The sequence below is a fragment of the Dromiciops gliroides genome, chromosome 5, assembly GCF_019393635.1.
Source record: "Dromiciops gliroides isolate mDroGli1 chromosome 5, mDroGli1.pri, whole genome shotgun sequence".
Lineage (NCBI taxonomy): Eukaryota > Metazoa > Chordata > Mammalia > Microbiotheria > Microbiotheriidae > Dromiciops > Dromiciops gliroides.
Window position 1 is genome coordinate 44,908,093 of NC_057865.1, and position 23,277 is coordinate 44,931,369.

Genomic DNA, 23,277 nt, shown 5'->3' on the forward strand with positions numbered 1-23,277 from the left:
AAAACTCAACTTTTCTTATTTCTTCTTCTTCTTTTTTTTTTTTGAGATTGGATCTCTCTATCTCACCTAGGCTGTAATTGTGGGAACTATTCAAGGTCTTCAACCCACTACTAATGGGCACAGGAGCCTTGAGCAACTCCATTTCTGATGTGGGCTGGTTTGCCTTTCCTTAGACAACCTGGTGACCCCCAGTTCCAGGGGCTCACCTTGTTGATGTGGATACCGGATCAAAGTAGCTAAGAAGTTCTGAGTGGAAGAGTTCCACCAGCCTCAGCCTCCTCAGTACGTGGGATTGGAATCATGTGCCATCATTCCTAGCCTATTTTTTTTCCTTCTTTCAAGATTGCAATATCCCAACATCCACCTCTGTCTGAAGAATTATGTGTTCTTTTACGGATCTTTTACTCCATTTTCCCACTGAAGCCTTTTATCTTTGTCATGTAAATTGTCTGCATGTGATCTCACCAAAGATGCATAGTACTTTCCCATCAACATTTCAGACACAAGAGCAGTTTTAGGAAGTGTCCTCCTGCCCCCCCCAAAATACTACATTCAAAGTGCTCTGTTGGACCGACTCCACCTTTTTCTCCACAGTAGAGTCTTCTGTTCCCATTAGACTTTTTTTTTTTCATTAGACTTTTAAACTAAATTTGTTTTTCAGTAAATAAGCATCTATTTTCTCCACCCCTCCATGAAAAACAAGAAAAAAACAACAACCCTCAGTGACAAATACGTATAGTCAAGTAAAATAAATTCTCTCTGAATATTAGTCCATTTGAGGTGCCTTCCTGTACTTTGAGAATAGATTAGCCTACTTTCATTTAAATGGCAAACATCGTGATTGTTGCTGGCCTTCAGTTTTGTCTTTTTTTTTTTCCTTTCAATAAAATCTTTATTTCCATAATCTATCAGCCTTTCTTTTCCTTTCCTTCTCTTAAGAAGTGATTGTGTTATTTAAGCTTTACCATTTCTCTTCCCTCTCTCCTTCCTTTATTGGATAGCTCATCTCTTTAGGATCCCATAAGTGTATTTCCTTTGGGTTTATCGTTTAAACTCAAATACATAACTTTGGGTGCCTTTTTCCTTCTTTGAAATAGGTTAGTATGTAATATATATCAATTATATACCAATATACCAATTAATATACCAATTATATAAGTTTGTCTTTAACTTGTTTTTCTCAAAGGCCCCTTCTAGCTCTAAAGCTATGACCTTCTGACCTCCTTTGATCCCATAATTTAGTTTGGGAGTGAGGGTTGGGCAAGATTTTCAAGGTAAATTTAGCAAAAAAAGGAATGATGAATTTCAAGGTGAATTTTCACCTAGAGCATCCTGTTACCTATTCTGTCCCTGATTGGAACAGTTCACTGATATCCTAGAATTAAGAATTTATCTTACTAGATTAGTCTAGTTTGTGGATAATTTTTATATAACAGACTCTGATGGTTCTACTGTGATCATCTAACTAATTAGCTTGGTAGTTTTATCAGGTCTAGCTAGGCTTCTTTCCTTTTTATATATGAAAATGTTAATTTGAAAATCCCCATGATTTCGATTGAGTATCCAGAAGTCGTGTCAGCAAAATGATATACTGAGTTTTAGACTGTTTGTACCAGATCGACTGTTTGTGGCTAGTTCTGATACCAACCATCTTCAGTTCCTTTCCCCCTTTCCCCCCCTTTATACTACCAGCCTAGGTAGTAACCTAGAGAGCATGGGCTATAGTTGAGGGCACTGGGAGAGTTTGGGTTAGGAACATCATAGCTAATCCATCATCATTCTCATTCATGCATTTCTCATCTGTATGCTTAATTTTATTTAATTTTCTGTTTATCTCTCTAAGTTGAATTAGCTGAACTGAATTTTTAAATGTCATGTTGGACAAAGATGGCAAAGTTTGCCCATTTTCTCCTATTTTTTGTTGTTGTGTCCAACTCTTGTGACCCCATTTGGGGTTTTCTTGGCAGAGACATTAACTAGACTAGTTTGCCATATCTTTCTCCAGCTCACTTTACAGATGAGGAAACTGAGGCAAACAAGGTTAAGTGATTTACCCAGGGTAACCCAGCCAGTAAATGTCTGATACCAGATTTGAAGTCAGGAAGATGAGTCTTCCTGACTCGAGACCAGACACTCTATCCACTGTACCACCTAGCTGCCCTCTCCTATATTTATCTTGTCCTATTATTTTGGCTAGATAAAGAATAAGGCATTCAGTCTGAAAACATTCACACATTAAGGAGAAAAGCATTGCTTTCTGTATTTTGCCCTTCTAAAGAGTTAAAACCCAAACAGAATTTCCAAAGGAAGGAGTTTAAGCTATAATTAGCAGCAGGGCACATACCTTCAAGCTATATATTGTAGAACAGATGCACTTCTATGTTTGGGGTATGTGCCTTGGGCTTAAATTAATCTTACAAAACCTGTGAGCTCGTTTTTCCTCTGCTGAGATAGTGCTATAATGTTATCTGACACAAGTCAGTGTGGACGGAGCACAAATGAAGGAAGTACTGTTCACCAAGATGTTAATTTTTCTTCCCTGCTCATACCTTTCCATTAAACCTAGTTGTTAGCAGGAAGGGAAAGATGCTTCTCTTTTTCCTTCTTTGCTGTTTGCTTAGCCCAGATGTTTACTGAGTTGCCAGGAGGTGAGCAAGGCAGTTAGGTTGCTGATTCATTTATCTGTAGAACCTTAGTATCAAGTGCCTCCACCCCAGGGATTGTGCCCCCCAAAGAGGTGTAACCTATAAGGAAGGTGTGATGATAGGGGGCAGTAGAAGAGGAACTCCTACAAGACTCAGAACAGATCCAATTTGAGATGCTTAGGAAAGATTACAAATGGTGACAGGGCAGGATGGAATGATACACTGCTTTTGGGCACAAAAGCCAGAATTGCCTGCTGCCCTAAGTGGTTGGGGATTCTTTTTAGGTAGCTGTTAGTATCTTACTGAGTTGTAACCTAGAAGAGGTGATACTTATTTTGAACACGAGCCCATGACACTATGCAGCTAAAGTATTTAAGGTGGATCTTGCCATTTTTAATTTAGGGCAAAGAACAAGCGACTTTGTATAAAACAGAAAATTCTTCCAGGGATTTATTGTCCTCGCTCCTGTGACTGGTGGGTGTGTAGCCTCTATGCCTCTCTTCCATGTGTGAACAATGTGTGGCATTCCTTTGGAAGATTGAGGGACATAGCATACAAAAACATCTTTTAAATTATTCTCCAAAACTGTATGTAGGCTCTTACTAAATTTTTTTTGTTAAAGCAGCTTCACGTAGGCTTACATGCTTTAATGCCTTGAAGTTATAGAGTATCTTGAAAAACCTTAAGTACTTTCTGGAGACTAATTTTTAATTTAGAACTTTGCAATGAGGTAAAGAGAGGGTTATTGCCCCCACTATACAGATGGGCAAACTCAGACATGGGGGCTTGTCAGGGTTCCACAATGAGTTAACTTCTAGCCCAGGTCTCCTTTCTCTTAGTTGAAGGCTCTATTAAATAAACTGCCTTTTCCCTCATGTTTCACTAAGTCCCCAAGTACTTTTCATAAAAATTGGGGAGGTCAAGACCCAGTCCTGTGACCTAACCAAGTATTTCTTTTCTGGGCTCTGATGCAAATGGTTATTTGCTTATTATCTCAAGCTTGGTTCGTTCTTTCTCTCTCTCTCTCCTCTCCTCTCTCTCTCTCTCTCTCTCTCTCTCTCTCTCTCTTTCTCTTCTTTTTCCAGTAGATTAGTAATTTCCCTGATTCTCCCACACTATAGAAAATTCACTTAAATATTACATCTTCCCAGCTTTTAAATGTTTTTTCCCCCAAAAGCTAATTCATAAGTATGGTGTAGTTGCAGACCTTTGATTTACTGTGTGGAGAATTTCCCTGTAAGGAAACTCTCTTTACAGTGAAGGTTGGCATTTGCCCTACAGCTTAAAGTCTTATAGAGTTACCCAGAGAGCAGAGAAGCTAGGGGTTTGCCCCATGTGTATACGTGAGAAGCAGACCCACATATTCCTGAATCCAACGCCAATGTGATATTCAGTATTCACTTTCCTATACTCTAAGAGGATCGAGACTTTGTATAAAGCAACTTCTGGTACTAGTTTGGATACCCTCCCAACATAATATCCTGACCAGGTGTCTTTAGGTGTGCCTGAAAAGTTTATACATAAACAAACTTTGTTGCCCAGAATAGAAAATCTGGCCTGATGCCAAGAATGTCAATGGTACCCACAATCATACATGTGATGTGACCCACAGAAAAAAGTTGGCTTGATCCTATGAGACTATGCTGGGGTGTAAATTTACACCCTGGCAAAATCTAGCCTCTGTGAATTCATTCCAGGGGGATCTCCTAAAATAGGACCATGCCTCTTAGAATGCCTCTGAGTGGCAATCAAGAGGGTTGGTTGGTTGGTTGATAAGGCCTCTCATTGTCTCCTGCCCATGGCAACTTTTTTTATGCTTCCCCCCACTTTTCTTCCTTTTTACACCCCCCCTTCCCTTGTGCTGTCACCTTATCTCTTCTTTCTTCTCCTCCTTTCTTTGTAGACAAGCTTCTGCCATTGACAGCTCTGCTAATAACCCCACACATCCAGGTAGTGGGACAGGCGCGAGTGACTTGTCATGAGTTCACTGACCACTCAAGCCTTAGTAATTACAGAGTGAAATTATTTGGGAGCCATTTCTGCAGGAGAAATAAAACAAAATGTCTTTTTTTTTTTCTGGTCTGGACCTAGATTTCCCTGATGCATTTAACGCTACCCTTAAGATATGACAAATAATAAAGAAAATAGTTTAAAAATAAAAAATTCTACTGAAATATTGGAAGGCCCCCCAGCTTCTAACTAGGTTGCTTTTTCTTTTTCTTTTTCGGTGAGGCAATCGGGGTTAAGTGACTTGCCCAGGGTCACACAGCTAGTAAGTGTCAATAGATTGCTTTTTCAAAAGTTAATTCCTAAGTATGCTCTGAGCACAGGCCTTTGATTTAATCTATGTGGGGAACTCAAAGTAAGGAACTCTTATTCTAATGCAGATTGGCATCTTCTCTGCATCTTCTCAGAGAGTTACCCAGAACACAGAGAAGAAAAGTGGTTCACTTAGTGTCAAACCACCTGATTATGTCAGAAACAGAACCTAGGCTCTTATGAAACAGAATTTTGACTCTTAAAAAATTTTCTTCATTAAGCACCTTCACATGGGCTCAAATGCTTTAATGCTTAAAATTTATATTCATAAATCCAAGGCCAATGTGATACTCACTATGCCATCCTGCCGTATCTTAGCATCATGCATAAAACTCGTGCTATCTGAGACCTGTATTTAAAGGTCACCTGTCCAACTCTGCATTCCCTTTGGTAGGAAATATGTGTTGGTTTAATGTAACATGAATGTAGTAATTAGGAAGTTTTTGTTCATTTGTACATTACTGGCCCAGCTAGGTCCTAGCATTAGTTAATTTGCTCCAGTTAAAAGGTCTCCAGTTTCAAGAGGCTTGGGAGGTAAGATAAATCAATGACACAAAAGTACGAGAGAGAGAGAGAGAGAGAGAGAGAGAGAGAGAGAGAGAGAGAGAAGGTGGGGGTAGGGAGAAAGGGATATTGCTCCCTCCTTTCCTTAGAACATAAATGACTAAAGGATGCTGACTAGTTGGCTTTATCTCTGGAGTTCTGATGTTATTACAAACCATATCTCAGTTATCTGACTCAGCGATTCGTGTGTCACCTAAAAAATCATTCTCTACTGATTGCTGCCTTGTGTAGAATCACCTTCTTTCTATCCATCACATTTCTTTGGCTCTTTCCCTTCTGCCCATGCTCCATCTCTAACAGTCACACAGGATGGAGCTGACAGGTATTGTAGGATATGCTTAACTAATGAGGACCTCCACCCTTTCTTTGAGTTTATATGTGGCCCTTTAATTATTTATGTCTATCTGTGTATGTATATATGCATGTATAATATGCTAGTTATATATAAATATGAAACATACATGCAACACAGACATACACATGTCTATGCATAAGTCTATGTGTATAGTATATATTATTGCCATAGATATGTAGATATATAGGCTGTTTTTTCTCATTGTTTTCAACCTACCCTTGACTCCAGTGACCACCGTTTTTTCACTCCCATTTTCACTGCACCATATCAATGAGCCATTTTTGCTTGAAATTTTCCCACTCAACTCTGTTTATGGATTCTTTTTTGGGTTTCTTCTTTTTTTTAACCCTTTTTTTATTGCCCAAAATAGCTGTTGCTGGATTGTTCATGGTTAAGACAAAACAAAACAAAACAACTTGCCACCAGAGGGGTTGGCCTACATTGCATTATAATATTTTCTTTTAAAAAGAAAAAGAAAAAAAAAGAAAAATTGCATTTATAATTTTTTAAAGGACACTCCCCTCGGGTCCCCCCAAATACAGTGTGATTATGTGTGTGATTATGCTACCTTTTTTCTGTGTAGGAAAAATAGTATTTCCTTAGTCCATACACTTTTATTACTGCCTGGAACACTAGGTTTAATTGATTTTTAAAGCAAGTTTCATTGATGCATCCAAGAATGGCATTAAGAACACTGTTGCATGTTAGGAAATGATAGTACAACCACAACACCTACACAAAACCTCAAGTGTGTACACATGATCCAGGTTGGATCCATCTGGCTTTCACCTAAGTAAATTGGGGGTCGGGCAAAAGAAAATGGTTGGCAATCCATACTAACCTTTACTTTTCCTTCCTTCTCTTTTTCTCTCCATCTTTCTCTTCTTTTTCTCTTTCTTCTGATGCTCTCCCTTTGAAGGTTCTGCTACACTTCACCACTGGCAACAGTGGCCCAGCCTCACCTGGGGGCATCCTGGACCCCCGCCCGGTGTTGTCACTAAGGGCTTCCGGACCCTGGACGTTGACCTGGATGAAGTGTACTGCCCTAAACCGATTTTGCGGAAGATGAGACAGGTGACATTTCATACAAGGGCCTTGCTACCTCCATGCCAGTTCAGCACTCAGAGACCTCAGGTGAGAGGTCACAAGTACAAATGACTCTTTCAGACCGCAAGAATTACCCGAGCCGGTCTCAGGCAATCCCAGAGGAGATTCAGGAGCCGACGGCGGCCGATGATGATGATGAGGGGTCTGGTGAGGGAACCACATTAAGTCCTGTAAACCTGACACCTTTACAGGATGCTGAATACTGGGCCATTCTCACATCTTTCCAGGGTGCCATCCATAGTGATGCTTTCTGTGTAGCTTCAGCACGTCTGTTTGGGTGATGATTAAAAAGCATTCCTATTTTTTTTTTTTGAGTTGTTCTTAAAACCAAACTCGGAAATGTCCTGTCTCTTAACTGCTAGACACCTGTAGAGCTTTGGAGGTGCATGGTCTAACAGAGCTGCCTTTAGTGGGACGGGGAAAGGCTGCTAAACGGAAGTGCCCGTTGTTGGCCCTAAGGTCCCCAGGGCTGATCTTCCTCATTGTTACATGTTGCTCACCTTTGTCTCAGGAGGGAGCTTCCAGTGGCCAATGGTGAAGTTGGAGATCTGCTTTCAGAGTAAGGGGAGGCAAGACTGGGGATTTAGAAAATGAGCAGGATATGTGTGTAGTTGTTGATAATACATAAATTATTTCAAAATAAGGAAACTCAGCATTGCTAATGAACGCTGCAGATTCAGCTTTTCATTTAATGATTTTTTTTTTTTGGAGGAAAAATGATCATTTATGCCCTGTTCTTTCCTCTCCACCTCCACCCCCTCCAAGGATCACAGATTTTTACGGTTCTAGCATCATCTTTCTATGTAAATGTTGGACTTTTGAAGGGATATGATATAATGCATGATATAATAAATAGAGAGCCAGTTTCAGAGTCAGAAATACCTAGGTTCACTTTCCAATCCTACCTCAAAGACACAGAGTTATGTGACCCTTGACAAATCACTTAACATCTCTGTGCCTCAATTTACTCACGTATAAGATGTGATGGTTGGATTTCAATGACCTTTCTATCATCCTGTCTCTGACATATAATGGTTGTGTGACTCTGGGCAAGTCCTTTAATCCTTCAATGCCCCAGGGAGCTAAGATTTCTAAATTCTAGAACAGGTGCTAATACACATTGATGAATGGAGTTCCCCAATAGTAAAATCGTGGGTCCAGAGCAAAACCAAAGAAAGGTAATTGTCAAGGTGTCACTATAGGATATGCTCTATTCTGAGTCATGCAAGGAAGTGAGGCTATCTCTCAAACAACATGGTGCTGGGTCAAGGCATTCAAGCCATCTGTTCAGTGTTAGCCTTGGCTCGGCCCCATTCTTTGTCCAGTAGAATACTCCCAGCCTAACCTAGCATCAACATCATGAGCCCACAGCCAGAGTGTGGAAACCATTACATGCAACATGCCTTCAATGGTGTTGTGTTCTCTGTTTCTGTGTATTAGATCTCGAACAACACATGCTTCTGTGCCTCCCTCTCCCAAATGTGAATTAGCCTCCGCTCCATTCCCATCTTCTACTATGTAGAAACAGCATTGTCAATCCCTAGGCCGGAGTTCTACAAAGAATTTCCTTGCTTCATTCCATGATCCCCTGCCCAGAGCCCAAGGGGATCCCCTTCTCATTTGATGTTCCAGGAGAGCTGCTATAAAGGGCTGACTCAGCAGAACAGACACCACTGCCCAGTGAGCAGACCTAGGATGTTTCAGCCCACGCTCTTGGCATGTGGTCAGAAGTCTGAAGCATTATTTTATTTCTGTTCTAGGTAGTTAGAGCCCCTGGGATCACAAATCCACAGTGTTAGCATTACGGAACTTTGCTTTTAAAAGTACTCAGCACTCAGCTCTCTCCTGCTGGGAAGGGAATGACATTCCCATGAGATGAAACAGATGGGGGGGGGGAATTGCTTAATTTGGCATTATCATAATGACAATGATGTATGATTTCTTGAGTGGCAGAGTCTAGTGAAAAAAGAAAAACTGTAGGATCATAGATCTTAACTAGAAGGGACCCCATGGGCCAATTCAATCCCTCTCATTTTACACATGAGGAAACTGAGGCTCAGGGAAGTTAATTTAATTTGTCCAAGGTTACGAAGGTGACATCAGGGGAAGGACATGAACCCAGATCCTCTGGCTAAAGAACCAGTGCTTTTTCTACTGTTATTGCTTATTTCTATTAACAAAGGTGACAAGCATCCCTCAAAATCCATGGCAGGAAGTCATCCTGAAATGGTCCCCAAAAGGACTCTTCCTTTCCTAGCCTCTCTGTTCCTGTATAGGTTCTCATAGAAGCATTTCTTGGTTTTATATTTAGGAAAGAATATCTTATTATTCAGTTGACTTTAGGACAAGAGTTATGGTAGACATACTTTTTATTTATTTATCTGACTGGAGATTTTCCTAACATTTTTTTTTTTTGGTGGGGCAATGAGGGTTAAGTGACTTGCCCAGGGTCATACAACTAGAACATGTCAAGTGTCTGAAGCCAGATTTGAACTCAGGTCCTTCTGAATCCAAGGCCAGTGCTTTATCCACTGTGCCACCTAGCTGCCCCCTCCTAACATCTTTAAGAGATAAGATTCCTGTATGAATTACGGAATGAAAGGTTTTGGTTCTCCTCACTCAGTTGGAGAAGCTGAAGTTTACAGCTAAATTCCTCTTGCTTCTCATTCTCAGCATTATCCACTGGACAAGACAGCTCTCTTAGCAGTCATCTATACTCTGTTCATCTTTACCCCACATTCCATTATCTCCGATGGCTTTGATGAAATAATAGCTGCCTTTGTGAATGTTGTCCTGTGGATGAATCACAAAATGATCCCGAAGAATCTAAGTAAGCAAAGGTAGCACATAATTGAGGAGCTGGGAGAAGGCGTAATGCTAATGAATCAAATTACAGAAGGACTTTCCCTCGGGGTAAATAAAATAGAGCTTGTCTTCCTACCATTAACAACAGCTACACCATTTAGTCCCCTCTTCCCTTTCCCAAACTTAAAGCAACCTAATAGAAACAATTTTATCTTCCATCTGAGACTGTAGTTGGAAACCTATCATTAAAAACTCGGCTGAGGGATCAAGGCAGAGAACTAGGAGCAAGAAGGTTTTCATCCTTTCTGTAGCTCAAACATCAGCCATCACATCAAAGGTAATTCAAGGAAGGGCTAGTCAAATCAATTGTCCCAAGAGTGCCTATGGTGAGTTTCCCCATGAGATACTTCCTGGGTCAGGCTCATCTTTTAAAAGGAGGCTTGCCAAGCATGATTTTAGCTAACTCTCCTCTGATAGTAGTGAGACTCTCATAAGTCTTGGACTATGAGAAGTAAGTGATCCTTTTAAAAAGTCATCAGGTACGGGGCAGCTAGGTGGCGCAGTAAATAGAGCACTGGCCCTGGATTCAGGAGGACCTGAGCTCAAATCCGGCCTCAGACACTTAACAATTACTAGCTATGTGACCCTGGGCAAGTCACTTAACCCCAATTGTCTCATCCAAAAAAAAATCAATGGGTAGACCCTGCATGAATCTCCAACAGTATACATGGGTTAGTGAGTTGTAGCTAAACTTCTCCAAGACAACTTGAGGAGGGTCTGGCTCTGGATTTCTTTTGGGTTCCTGTGGGGTTTTTATTGTTTCTCTTGCTCTTTACTCTGGAGGCCAGAGGCCCCCAGGAGCTGACCTCAGTCATCACTAGTTACTCTCCTTTTTTGTCATGCTGCAGGATACCAGTAGCTTCTATTTAGGAGAATTCCACACAATGAAGATGACCAGAGTCTTCCCTAGCAATTGATGTGCTGTAAGCATGGCTCAAGCAGGTTTCTGGAGCCTATGGACTCCAATGGAGTAAAAGTTTTCAGCACTTTTTAAGGTTTATTATTTTTATTTGTGTTCTCTTAAACATCATTGCATTTTTCAATATCCTACTCTTCAAAGGAAGAGTCTGTGTCCTGTGTTTTGACTAATGTGTATTAAAACTGAGAAATTTTTAATCTTGAGGTTAAAGCTTTATTTTGTTTCTGTGGGGTGTTTGATATTTTAATGTTTTTAATGGAGAATCCAGTTTTCTTCTATAAAATGGAGTTGAAAGTGCTGGCCTCAGAGGTCCTTTCTTGCTCTAGATTTATGATCCTATGAAAAATAATAACACAAGTATATAGTCAATAAACATTCATGATAAGTGCCTACTATGTGCCAGGCCCCTATGCTATGCACTGGAGATACAGATATGAAAAAGAAATAGCCTCTATCCTCAAGGAACTTACAATTTAATGAGAGAAGACAGCACAAAAAAAGGAAGCTTAGAAGGAAGGATTGGGGAAGATACCTAGAATGGTGGTCTGAGCGGGAGGGGGTCAGTCACAGAAGTCCCAAAGTAGTAGAGCCAAGTGAGGAGATCTCTCCTTAAATGGTGGTTTGGAGTTCATGGGCCCACCTTCCAATCAGAGAGGCAGAGGGTAGCAATGAGGCAGAGTCCCAAGACTGATGCCATCTTGCAGGATGATGAAGTGATCTCAGTAATGAGCTTCCTGAGGTCATGATGGGAGAAGTCAGTCAGAAGAGCCCCAGGGTAGTACAGCCAGGTGAGAAATGAATTAGATATGCACATATGGCGTGCCCAGATCTCAGTGAAGAAACTACACTCGAAGGATCATGTCTACAGAATGGGGAATTGAAAAGCCACCCTTATTCCATTACTCATTATTATTTATGACAGCTACTTAAGGTAGAAAATAGCTAGGAGGCAATCATAGTTTTAGAGGTTTAGACCTGCAAGAGATCTTAGGGACCATTGAATTCAATCTCCTCTTTTTACAGATGAGGAGGAAATGGAGGCCAAGAGAGGCTAAGTAACTTGCCCAGTGAACATAAGCTAAGAATTCAGAAGAGGAGCCTATATTTTAACTTTCAGATACTTGGGAAAAAAAAGATTGCAAAATCCTCTGGTATTAAAGTGAATCATCTAACTTTTGTTTTCCTGCTGGTAATCTCAATCTATCTTCCTGGGAAACCATTTTTGCTTCATTTGTCCAAGGTCAGCTGTGTTTTGGAGGCACTGTGGAGGGAAGGGAGATGGTGGACACCCATTGATGAAGAAGGCAGAAAGGAAAAGTGATTGAAGAATTCATCAGCTCTCCTACTTAGGCTAATAACTGGTACCACCCACTGACTTGATCCATCCTCTGATTCCATAAGAGGAGACTGAAGGAGAGTGGTCTTACTGAGACCAAAAGTAGAGTCAAGGCTTGAGGATTTGCAAGAAATATCATCGTATATATGAATCAAGGTAGAGGAGGACTTCACACCTCAGTCATTTGTTAGGCTGTTGGCATAGGTACTTCCTTATCAGTCTGGGACATCTCTCACTCCCTGTCTTCTTGTCTGTGTCTTTCACTTGAGCTGCCTTACCCACTTTATACAATAATCAAGGGGGCAACTAGGTGGCTCAATGGATAAAGCTCCGTCCCTGGATTCAGAAAGACCTGAGTTCAAATATACCCTCAGACACTTGACACTTACTAGCTGTGTGACTCTGGGCAAGTCACTTAACCTTCATTGCCTGTGAAAAATAAAAGAAAATAATCAAGGATACAGAATCCCCGATAATCCCTATAAGTCCAGTGTTAGCTTATCCTTTCCATGAAGAATAGAAAGGAATGGAAATAGGACATTCTGACCTAGAGTTATCCCAAGATTTTGTCATCTAGGCTTATATATCCAGCAGATCACATGAGGATGAGGGATATTCATATACTACTTTATTCTTATGATGTTGTAACATCATGAGATTCTTGAAGACCAAGAGGAATGGGTCAATGGGAATAGCCAATGAGCTGCCATTCTTTGATGAAATCACGGTGCTGATTTCAGGATAATGATATACAATAGGGTGAAAATTTATCAATGGAATCTGCCCATCATCCATGGGCAGGATTTTGCTCTGGGTTAGATAGGGTCTTAGAGTAAGGGGCTGTGACTTTGTTGTTAGAAGACCTAGTTTCAGATCTTAACTCTGCTAGTTCATCTGTAATATGAGGGGGTTGGATTAGGTCATCTCTGAAGTTCCTTCCAGGCCTAGAGTTATAGTACTATCACTGGTTATGATTCAGTCAAGAAATGTACATTTTTTAAGTGCCTGCTATGTGCTAGGCACTGTACTGATCTGGGGCTGTAAACAAGACAAAAGATAGCTCCTGACCTCAAGGAGATCTCAATCTCATTGATTTGGTGAAGCCATTTAAAGGTGGCACTAAGCTTCATGGTAAGGAAAAGAACACAAAAGAAGCACCCTCTTGAGCCATTTATATTATAAATAGTGAAACAAAACAGGCAAATATAATCTATGTAAGCCTTGGAGGGGAAAAAACATTCTGTTCACCAGGACTTATAAATTTAGGAGCCACTACCAATTAAATAGTTTAGTGGTAACCATGCTTAAAACAAAGTGGAAGTTCATCTGGCTCTGCACATGCAGGGCAGCTGGGTAGTGCATCAGATAAAGCACTGAGCTAGGGGTAGCTAGGTGGTGCAGTGGATAAAGCACCAGCCCTGGATTCAGGAGGACACTTGACACTTACTAGCTATGTGACCCTGGGCAAGTCACTTAACCCTCATTGCCCTGCAAAAAGCACCCCCAAACCCCCAAATATATGGGGTCCATTGTATGACAGACATCACACTAAAGTGCTGGGCTTGGAATTGGGAAGACTCATTTTCATGAGTTCAAATCTGGCCTCAGACACTTTACTAGCTGTAAGACCCTGGGCAAGTTATTTAACTTTGCTTCAGTTCCTCATCTATAAAAATGAGCTAGAGAAGAAAATGGCAAACTACTCCAGTGACTTTGCCAAGAAACCCCCCCAAAAAGGGGTCCCAAAGAGTCTGAAATGGCTTAACAATAGGTCTTTAATAGTCATTTGGAGTCAGTCACCAAATGTTAAGTATAAGTGTTTCAGTGCCAGGCAGTATGCCCAGCATTGAGGATGCAAAGATAGGCAAAAATAATTGCCTGCCCTCAAGGAGCATGCAGTCTAGTAGGGGAGACAACATGCAAGCAACTATGTACAGACAAGCTCTACTGGTGTCCCCAAAAATCTGCGTGCAGTTTTAAGCTCTTAAGCTATTTAATTTATTAAAGCTTAAAACTGCACAAGGACTTTTGGGACACCCGTTAGACATTGCAAATAGAAGGTAATCTTGGGGATGGCACCAACAGGGAGCCTGTTAAAGTTTTATCCTGGTTTGTTTTAATGCTCCGTAAAGTGATATTTGATAATAATTTTATGTATTGTTCTACAGACCAACCCAGAAGAAAACACAAACCAGGTTCAGACTCAGTAGTATCACCCCAAAACTTGATTTCATGAAAATTACATCCTTGGTGTTTCCCAAAATACAACAGGTACCTTTGATAGGTACAAAACTTGACAGTATTGGGTCACCCCTTCTCAGGTCCTTGTCAAAGATATGGTATCTAGAACAGTTACCATAGGTGCAAAGTGAGAGAGGGAACGCCGCCACTACAAACCCTCTTCTTCCTATCTGGAGATCCATGCTGAAAAGGGTAGAAGTGACCATATCCCCAAGCATTTGCAATGCCCAGGCTTGTTGGTCCAGGTAATAGACCAATGACTTTCAAACAGTGTGTGGTGGGCAACTTCAGAACCATAGAGCTCTCCAAGGGATGTGCTGGCCTCTGATTGTTGATTGCATTAAGTTCCTTTCCCAGAATGGAAGAGAATAATCATCAGTAATCCTTGCTGCACTGGCTGTACTAGAAAACACCCTAACTATTAAGGATAGCCATAGGTTAGCTATGCAATTCTCAAGCAAAGGCTTTTGCCTCAATAGATCCAAGTTAACTCAACCCGATCCTTACCCAGTACTCCCTGTTCTTGTTTTGTGTGTGTGTGTGTGTGTGTGTGTGTGTGTGTGTGTGAGTGAGGCAGTTGGAGTTAAGTGACTTGCCCAGGGTCACATGGCTAGTAAGTGTCAAGTGTCTGAGGCCTGCTTTGAACTAAGGTCCTCCTGACTTCAGGGCCAGTACTCTATCCACTGTGCCACCTAGCTGCCCCGAGTGCCCCCTATTCTAAAGAAAAGATAACAGGGCAGTTTGGGGAGGCCTTTGGGAGCTGGACAGCTGAAGCTGTGCATTTGTAATGAAGGAATACTGGGAGAAAATTGTAGATTTGGGGACCAATGTATCAGAACCCCTCACCATATTGAAAATAGTTCAAACATTCAGAGTTTTTGAAAAGGATTCAGACCTGGTAAAAGAACCACATTCCAGAAACTACTTAAATGTCAAAGAGGCCATTAACCTTCATGCCAAAGCTAGAGCTTCAGCTATTAGCCTGAATAAGAGTGAGCAAACTCAGAAAGGGTACTAGAGACGTTTTCCTCCTTTCCCTATTATTGAACTTTATCTTGACTGAACAAATTTGGCCAGGGTTCCAAAGTGAGATGAGGAAAAGGAAAAAAAAATATATAGAATTGTTCTGTTTTCCATTATGTTGAGTGTACTTATTTATTGATTGGGGGAAAGGTGGGTGTCACAATGGTTAGAGTACCTTGCCTGAAGTCAGGAAGTGTCATCTTCTTGAGTTCAAATGCAGCCTCAGACACTTAGCAGCTGCATGACCCTGGGCAAGTCATTTAACCCGGTTTGCCATTTTCTTCTCCAGCTCATTTTACAGATGAGGAACTGAGGTAAACTACTCTAGTGTCTTTGCCAGGAAAACTCCTCATGAAGAGGTGGACATGGCTGAAACAACTGAACAACAACAAATTTATTAATTTACTTTTTTTTTTTTTTTTTTTTTTTTAGTGAGGCAATTGGGGTTAAGTGACTTGCCCAGGGTCACACAGCTAGTTAAGTGTTTAGTGTCTGAGGCCGGATTTGAACTCAGGTACTCCTGATTCCAGGGCCGGTGCTCTATCCACTGTGCCATCTAGCTGCCCCTATATTGATTTACTTTTAAATAAGAGGCTAGATAACCTAGTGGATAGAGCATTGGCTTTGGAGCTAGGAAAATCTGATTTCAAGTTCTGCCTATGACATACTGGCTGTGTGACCCCTGGGCAAATGATTTAATTTCTCAGTACTCTAAGTCAGGGCTTCTTAAACTTTTTCCATTTGCTACCCTTTTTTGCCCGAGAAATTTTTACATGACTCTGGGTATACAGGTATATAAAATAGGTATATGAATCAAACATTTACTGCCAAATTTTTCGCAACCCCCACATTCAGTTATGCAACTCTATATGGGGTCACAACAGACAGTTTAAGAAGCTTTGCTCTAGAGGCAGCTAAGCACATAAGTTTCAGGGAAAGTACCAGTATGCATTGGTGAAGGGACTTTTCTCCTATGGGAGTTCCCTACACCAATGAAATCACAGGTCCTATCTTATTGAAAATTTTTTAAAAAGAGAGGAAAATTGAGAGTCTTCTCTAGCAGTCTCTAGGTGAAGAGAGAACATTCCCAATAGATTGGAATTGAGCCACATTCCAAGCTAAAGAGACCTGGCTCATTAAGAGCAGGGCATTTTCTACATGTTTTTAGATACTTAGGCTACTAGCAAAGGGCAGGTCAGATTCTTCAGCAAATATAATACAGATCACATGCCCATTTGGGATTTATTTAGACCCATTTTTGTCACATAGCAAAATGAGCTTTTATATACCATATATATATATATATATATTAGACTGTAACATTTTAATGGATTTGGGATAGCTAGCAAGCACTAGTTCACCACCCTGATCAGATCAACTCCCCTGGTGGCAGTAACTGAAATTGCAGTTTCAGTGCCTTAACCAGGTTTGACTTAATAAAACCAACCCCTATCAGCTTCACTTCTGCTTAGAGAGTTCACAGCCCTATTAAAGATACAAGATAAAGAGCAAGAGAGTTGTTAAACGTGTAGCATTTGCCCACAATTAACTTTTCAAGTATTGGGGATTTTTCCACCTTTGTAAAACTGTGCCCTAGTTCAAATATGGGGAAGGGAATGGGGAAAGATCTCCAGGGGTCTTAGGTAACCAATCCCGTGCCTCATCTTCCTTTTTAAAAATGTTAATTAGCAATATTCATATCCCAAGAGTCGTTCAGGTCTTTGTGAAGTTCTTTAAAAATCTAAAGAAAAAGCAGTATGCCTGTGAATAAAATAATTATATAGCCTGTGTGTTTTGTATGGCTAACTTCTCACCCTCACTCCCATTCTTTCACCTCACCTTTATTTTTAAAGGTTTTCTTAATTAGTCCCTGAAAAATTATCAGCTTGCCTTTCCTTATGGGAAGATGAATGAACTCACTACCCTCTTCATTTAACTATTTGCCAACTGGTAACAATTTATGCTATTTCCAAGGCTACTCTAAAGGAGTTTTAGCTTGATTGCAGCAGGACCATTGGCCTACAAGGCATTGGATCCTCTTCAGGGCCTAAGTCATTCTGTTCTTTTGGGCCACCTGGGGCATAGTTCTTATTATTATGAGGCTGCTAGGGACAGGCTCCATCTAGGTAGTTGGGGAAGGAAGAAGGAAGCTTTGGCTAAGCCAAGGCCAAATCCACATCTCTAAACCCTGACTTGCTGCAGGGCCCTTCTGGGAGCTGGCCCATCATAGGGCACCTAGATTAGCAGTAGATTTGGGTTTGAGTATCATGGCCCACTAGGAGCCTATTTGTGTAACGGTGATTGAAAAATGTTGCCTATGAGTGTATCATACCAGTTAATATTTGAGGAGCCTTCTGAAGAGTTTATCACCAGGCCTGGGGAGAACAGAGACATCTTTTTGTTGTGCCCCTCTAATGACCTTAGTAGAACTTCTGGAGTGTGGAATTGTACATGGATTTTATAAGGGAAAACCACATATAAATTGAAACCACTTATAATTTATCAAAGGGCACAAGTTTGATGGGGAAATGAATCAGAAAATCAGAGCTTGAGGGGACCTTGAAGATTTAGTTTTTTTTTAAGTGAGGCAATTGGGGTTAAGTGACTTGCCCAGGGTCACACAGCTAGTAAGTATTAAGTGTCTGAGGCCGGATTTGAACTCAGGTCCTCCTGACTCCAGGGCCGGTGCTCTATCCATTGTGCCACCTAGCTGCCCAGAAGATTTCTTTATCATAAGTAAAGGATCACATGTAATAATAAGGAAATAGGTTTTTTTTTTAAAGAAAGAAAGAAGAAAGAGGTAGCTGGTATTAGAAAGACCTAGGTTGAAGTCCCACTTCTGATATATATATAATGTCTGACTGGGCAAATCATCCTCTTGGTGCCCTAGGCAATGAGCTCTTAAGTTACTATAAATGATAGAGCAGTGGTGTTTCCTCATTAGGAATTCCCTATCCTGCAGATTTGAACCCCTTCCTCTAAAGCCTAAAGCCAAATAAAAATCATATGATTTAATGGGTCCGATCATTGGGCCACAAGTTAAAAACAACCCAGGTTTGAATATTGCCTCAAATAATGATGAGCTCTTTGACACTGGGCAAGTCACCTAGGCTACGTGCCTCATGCCAATCTTCATGGTTGATAGAGGGGTCGGGATCTGCTCTTGTTGGAGGGAATTCCCTTGCCGGGATCTTTACCTAAGCCCAAAGGTTGCTACTGCGTGGATCAGGATCACCACACAAGTGGTGAAAACTAGGGCATAGATGGGAAGAACCCATTTGCCTTCAGAAAACTTAAGTGAAATTTCTCAAATAAAACACTTGTTAAAAGCACCTGTCGTTGTTTATGCTCCAGCTTTTAAAATCTAGACCCTTAACCATCTCCAAAGCACCTTGAAGTTGGCTCCCTAGTCTGGCTGGAAGAGAGAACATTTAAAGCAGTTTAGTCTTTATATCTTTGGCCCAAAGCCTCTTTGACAATGAATCCCTGACCATTACAGTTGGGCCACCATATTCCTCTTTTGCGACGAAAGTACCTCTTTTCAGTTGAAGATGGGAATTAGGGAATGGAATGCGAATTTTGGAAAGCATCTATTGTTCAAGAGTCTGGCTTCCCTAAACAAAAGAAATATAGATGTTGGGTATAGATGCCCATGACTGAAAGTTGTTTTGTCTTGTTAATAGCTCTGATCTTTAGGCATGCCATAGCTTTTGCTATTGGCTAACAGGTACTTCCTAAGTGTCCAGTGATATGAGATCACTTACTCTCTTTGTTGTTAAAGGAAGGAAAGTACTTCAGCGACATGGCAGCCTCTATTGACTGATGGAGGAAGACCGGGTCCAAGCTTTCCTAGTGGTATTTGGGATGGGGTTGAATCTCTTGGCTTTGAATCTTGATCTCTTTCCCTTGACCTTCTAACTTGTCTCCGTGGCTTTGGGAGAACAATGATTTCTGTACTTTTAGCAGCCTTTTCCCTGTCCCCAAGGCTCATTATAAAATGATGGGTTTTGCTTCTGCTAATGCAGCTGTGTCTTTCAAATGCCCACTTCAAAAAAGATTTTGCAATTCAATTCTAATCCAAAAAGGGTGGAGGACAAAAGTGACATGGTGCCCCTGTATCCCCCTTTCCCCCGTCTTTGGCTGTCTGGGCCATGTGTTTTAGAAGGTGTATGCCCTTGATTTAAAATCCAGCATTGCTTCATTCAATTGTGTGTGTCATCTAGCAAAGAACTGTTGTGTCTTGATAATCTCTAATAACTGTATTTTCTTTTCTTTCTTCCAAATAACCTCATGTCTGTTATTTGGATCCTTTCCTCAGCTTTTCTGTGGCTTTTCTTTTTAGGCCTTATCACAATAAGAGAGTCGTGATTGCTAGGCTACCCTTCCCTTCATAGCTTTTCCCATTTGTGTGTGTGTATGTGTGTTTGCAGTAGCTCCTGAGTTAGCCAAGTCCATATACATTACATTTATTAAGAAATAAGATGTTATGGAGGCTCTTTGTTGGACCTCATTTCTCCCCTGCTTCCCACTTTGATGCCATTTTGTCATGACTTATCATGGAAAAGTAGCAAGGACCCTGGATTTGTAGCCAGAGGTCATGGGGGTTCAAATGCCTGCTCTGCCACTTATTCTTTGATATTGGGCAGGTCACTTAAACTTTCAGGACCTAAGTTTCCCCATCTGGAAAATAAGAGATGGTTCTATCTACTCTAAATCCAAGATCCTGTGGTCCAAAGTTTGCTCCAGTACCATAGACAGCAGCCCTATGTGCAACAAATTTCTAGTACATGACCATGTGCTGTATTGAAATGATCAATAATGTCACATTGACTCTTCATTGACCCACCTCAGTCCTCATGCTCTTAATCTCATCTTCCATTATGTACCTGGGATATTTTTTGCCTCCATTCCCTGGTGTTCTCATCCAGTTCAATTTGCAGCATATGTTTTTTCATTTCTGTTTTCCTTTAATAAATTGAAGAGAAAATGGAGCCCTCCCCAGTGAGCTCTAGACCCAAGCCAGGAGCCTCTCTGGAAAACTTTTTGGAAAGGTCCACTACAGCTTTTTAATTTGCAAACTGGGCAAGTGGGCCTATGATACTAAGTTAAAAGTCTGCTCCTATTAGGAGGTCTCTGAGGGCTGAGTGGGATGGGGATCTCTGTGATCAATGTGTTGTGCATGCCATTTGGAACAGTCTCTTTTTAAAGAAAAAAAAGAACCTTTAAGTTATGAATGAAGAAATCCTATGCAATCATGATCTCTTAAGTAGAACATAAAACTGATTCCTTTGCAAGCTTCTCAGATGCACGGCTCTTAACCTTTCTGATTTCCTTTGCGGTGGATCCTGTTCTTCAGGGGACTTGACAACAACCTTTCAAACCTTTGAAAGAACAATAATTGGGTAAATTGGCCAATGTAGTTCCTATTGGTTTTTAAAAAATATTAATCAATTCAAAGATAATCCATGACAGCAGTGGTCCCGCCAATGCTTGTAACTGCTGTGTCTTAGGTAAAGTTTTCTTTCAGCATTCTTAATATGAGTCATCATTGATTGGATGAAGAAACTGAAGCTTTCAGCAGTGAAGGTCTTACCAAGATCACTCAGGTAGTAAAATGGCTGAGCTGAGATTTCAACCTAGGTCAGCACTGATCAATACATGCCCTTGTAAAGTTGTCGTCAAGTCACACCGAGGTTTCTGCATCTCTTGCAATGACAATTACAGATGAGCAGTAGTGGAACCAACTTTCAAGAGCCTCTTTTCATATATGGAAAAGGGAGCAAAGCGCTTCCCATTCCCCTAATTCCCAGCCTCCCAACCTCTGTTGGGTGAGCAGCTCAGAGAACCAATGCTTGAAATAACTCTAATGTGCCACTATATCCCCAAATGCTCCCTACCCTTCCCTGCTTGGAGTTCTGGCATCTGTTTGAGTATGAGAAACTTTTTGGAGTGCTGAAGGAGGAAAGCAATCCCCATTATATACAGCCAGGAACCAAATTTAGATACAAGGCACATTGGCCTTCCCACTCCCAAGCTGGATCCACTACTGAAAAGAAATATGATGGGATACCTTTACCTGGATCAGGACGAAACCTGGAACCCATCATGCATGAGCAGGGTACTCACCAGCCAAACCTCAGATTTTCGATTGTTTTTTGAGGGATCCTCCAACAACCAAGAACGTTTGTGTTCTCACCTTCCTCGCCTAGATCCAACTGAAGGTATCGCATCACTTTTCTTGCATCTGTTGAAGACTGTGGAGAATTTCTCTCTCTCTCTCTCTCTCTCTCTCTCTCTCTGTCTCTCTGTCTCTCTCTGTCTCCCCTCCCTCCGTCTCCCTCTCCTTCCCCCCCTTTTCTCTCTCTCTCTCTCTCATCTACAGATGCCAAAGAATTTGTTTTGTGTGTGTTTTTCCCCTCTACCTCCAATGTAGCACATCATCCTGGGAAGTGTATGTCACAGACCAACTCCACTTTCACCTTTACCACATGCCGCATCCTCCATCCCTCCGATGAGCTCACAAGGGTCACGCCAAGGTAAGGGACGACAGCCCGGGATGCAAGGTTGGGTGACTTCAGGAAAGGGCTGGCAAAGGCTCAGCTGTTGCAGCCAAAGGCATAAGACAAATTAGTTCAATAAGGAAGAGGACCGGGCACCATATTAGTTTGGAGGGACTAAGGTTAATGTCTTTATCCCCAAAGCCCATTAAGCTTTCTCTTGTTCTCCCTCCATACCTTGTTTGGAATCAAACAGTTTGCCTTTCTGAAGGCTCCTCATGTGATTCAGCTTGGCATACATAGTGGGTGGAGCTCTGGATTTGGGGTCTGAAAACTTGATTTCAAATATGTGATCTCTCTCAATCTCTTTCCTCATCTATAAAATGAAGACTTGGGCTTTCTAACATCCCTTCCAGCATTATATTTATCATCTCTCTATCTAGGAGGGATTTTAAACCACAAGTTTATAATCAGAAGGGGTCTTAGAGACCATCTCATTTTATGGACAGGAAAAAGCTGAAGCCCCCTCTTGGTCACCTGGGCAGTGAGCGGAGCAAAGGTTTGAACTCCTTCCATCATTCTTTGCTGCCTCTCCAGCATGGAGAATTTCCTTCTAAATCAGCTCTGTGTGGTTAAAAAAAAAATCATGTAGACCCCAAAATCTTGAGTGACGAAAGGTCAAGAGTGTGAACTGAATGCATTATTAGGCCATTTTTTTGATAGACTAGTATGGAGACTGCCCAGGACCCACCCTTGTTGGAGCTCGCTATGACTCTCTTCATAGTAGCATGAGCTCTTTTAGAAGGGGCGTTGATTTTCACCATGTCCTGAACCAAAGGACCAGTGCTATCTCTCTGGCATCCAGGAGGCCACCAAGCACAGAGTGCTTACCTTGAAGCCAAGAAGACCTGAGTTCCAATCCTACCTCAGACACTAGTTGTATGACCCAGGGCATTCTCCCCGTCTCAGTTTTCTCATCTGTAAAATGATAGAATTGGAATCAGTGGCCGGTCAGGTCCCCTTTGAGCTCTTCTCTACACAGCTGTGACTCCTAAATGCTTCGCTGTGTATTGCTACCTGTACCAGGGTAGAATGGTTGAGAGACTCAGAGGCCCCAAAGCCCCAGCCCATCCCTAACCCTCTGCCCACTCACTTCAGCCTAGTTTGAGAAGTTATGCAACAGATACTTGTGAGGGGACTTGTCTTGAACATTCTTCTCTCCATAGGGTCTATTCAGGTCTCCAGAAATTTAGCTAAAGGGAAATTACATTTATACCCACAAGAGAACTTTGTGATAGTGTCTCCCAGGGGCCAAGGAAGATGTCCCTGCTTATTGAAGATGGGGCCAGAGTGGACCTCAGTTGGACCTGAATGGTAGGGAGGGGGAGACGTGAGACCCTCTCACC

General features: G+C 41.4%; 1 protein-coding gene across 1 annotated transcript in view; it reads left to right on the forward strand.

Moving 5' to 3' along the window:
* TRAK1 (trafficking kinesin protein 1) overlaps positions 1-23,277 on the forward strand; it is a 153,392-nt gene that overhangs the window by 122,720 nt on the left and 7,395 nt on the right. The window contains 3 exon segments of the mRNA XM_043965550.1: positions 6,803-6,930; positions 6,933-7,017; positions 21,808-21,910. Coding sequence (XP_043821485.1) covers positions 6,803-6,930; positions 6,933-7,017; positions 21,808-21,910 — 316 coding nt within the window.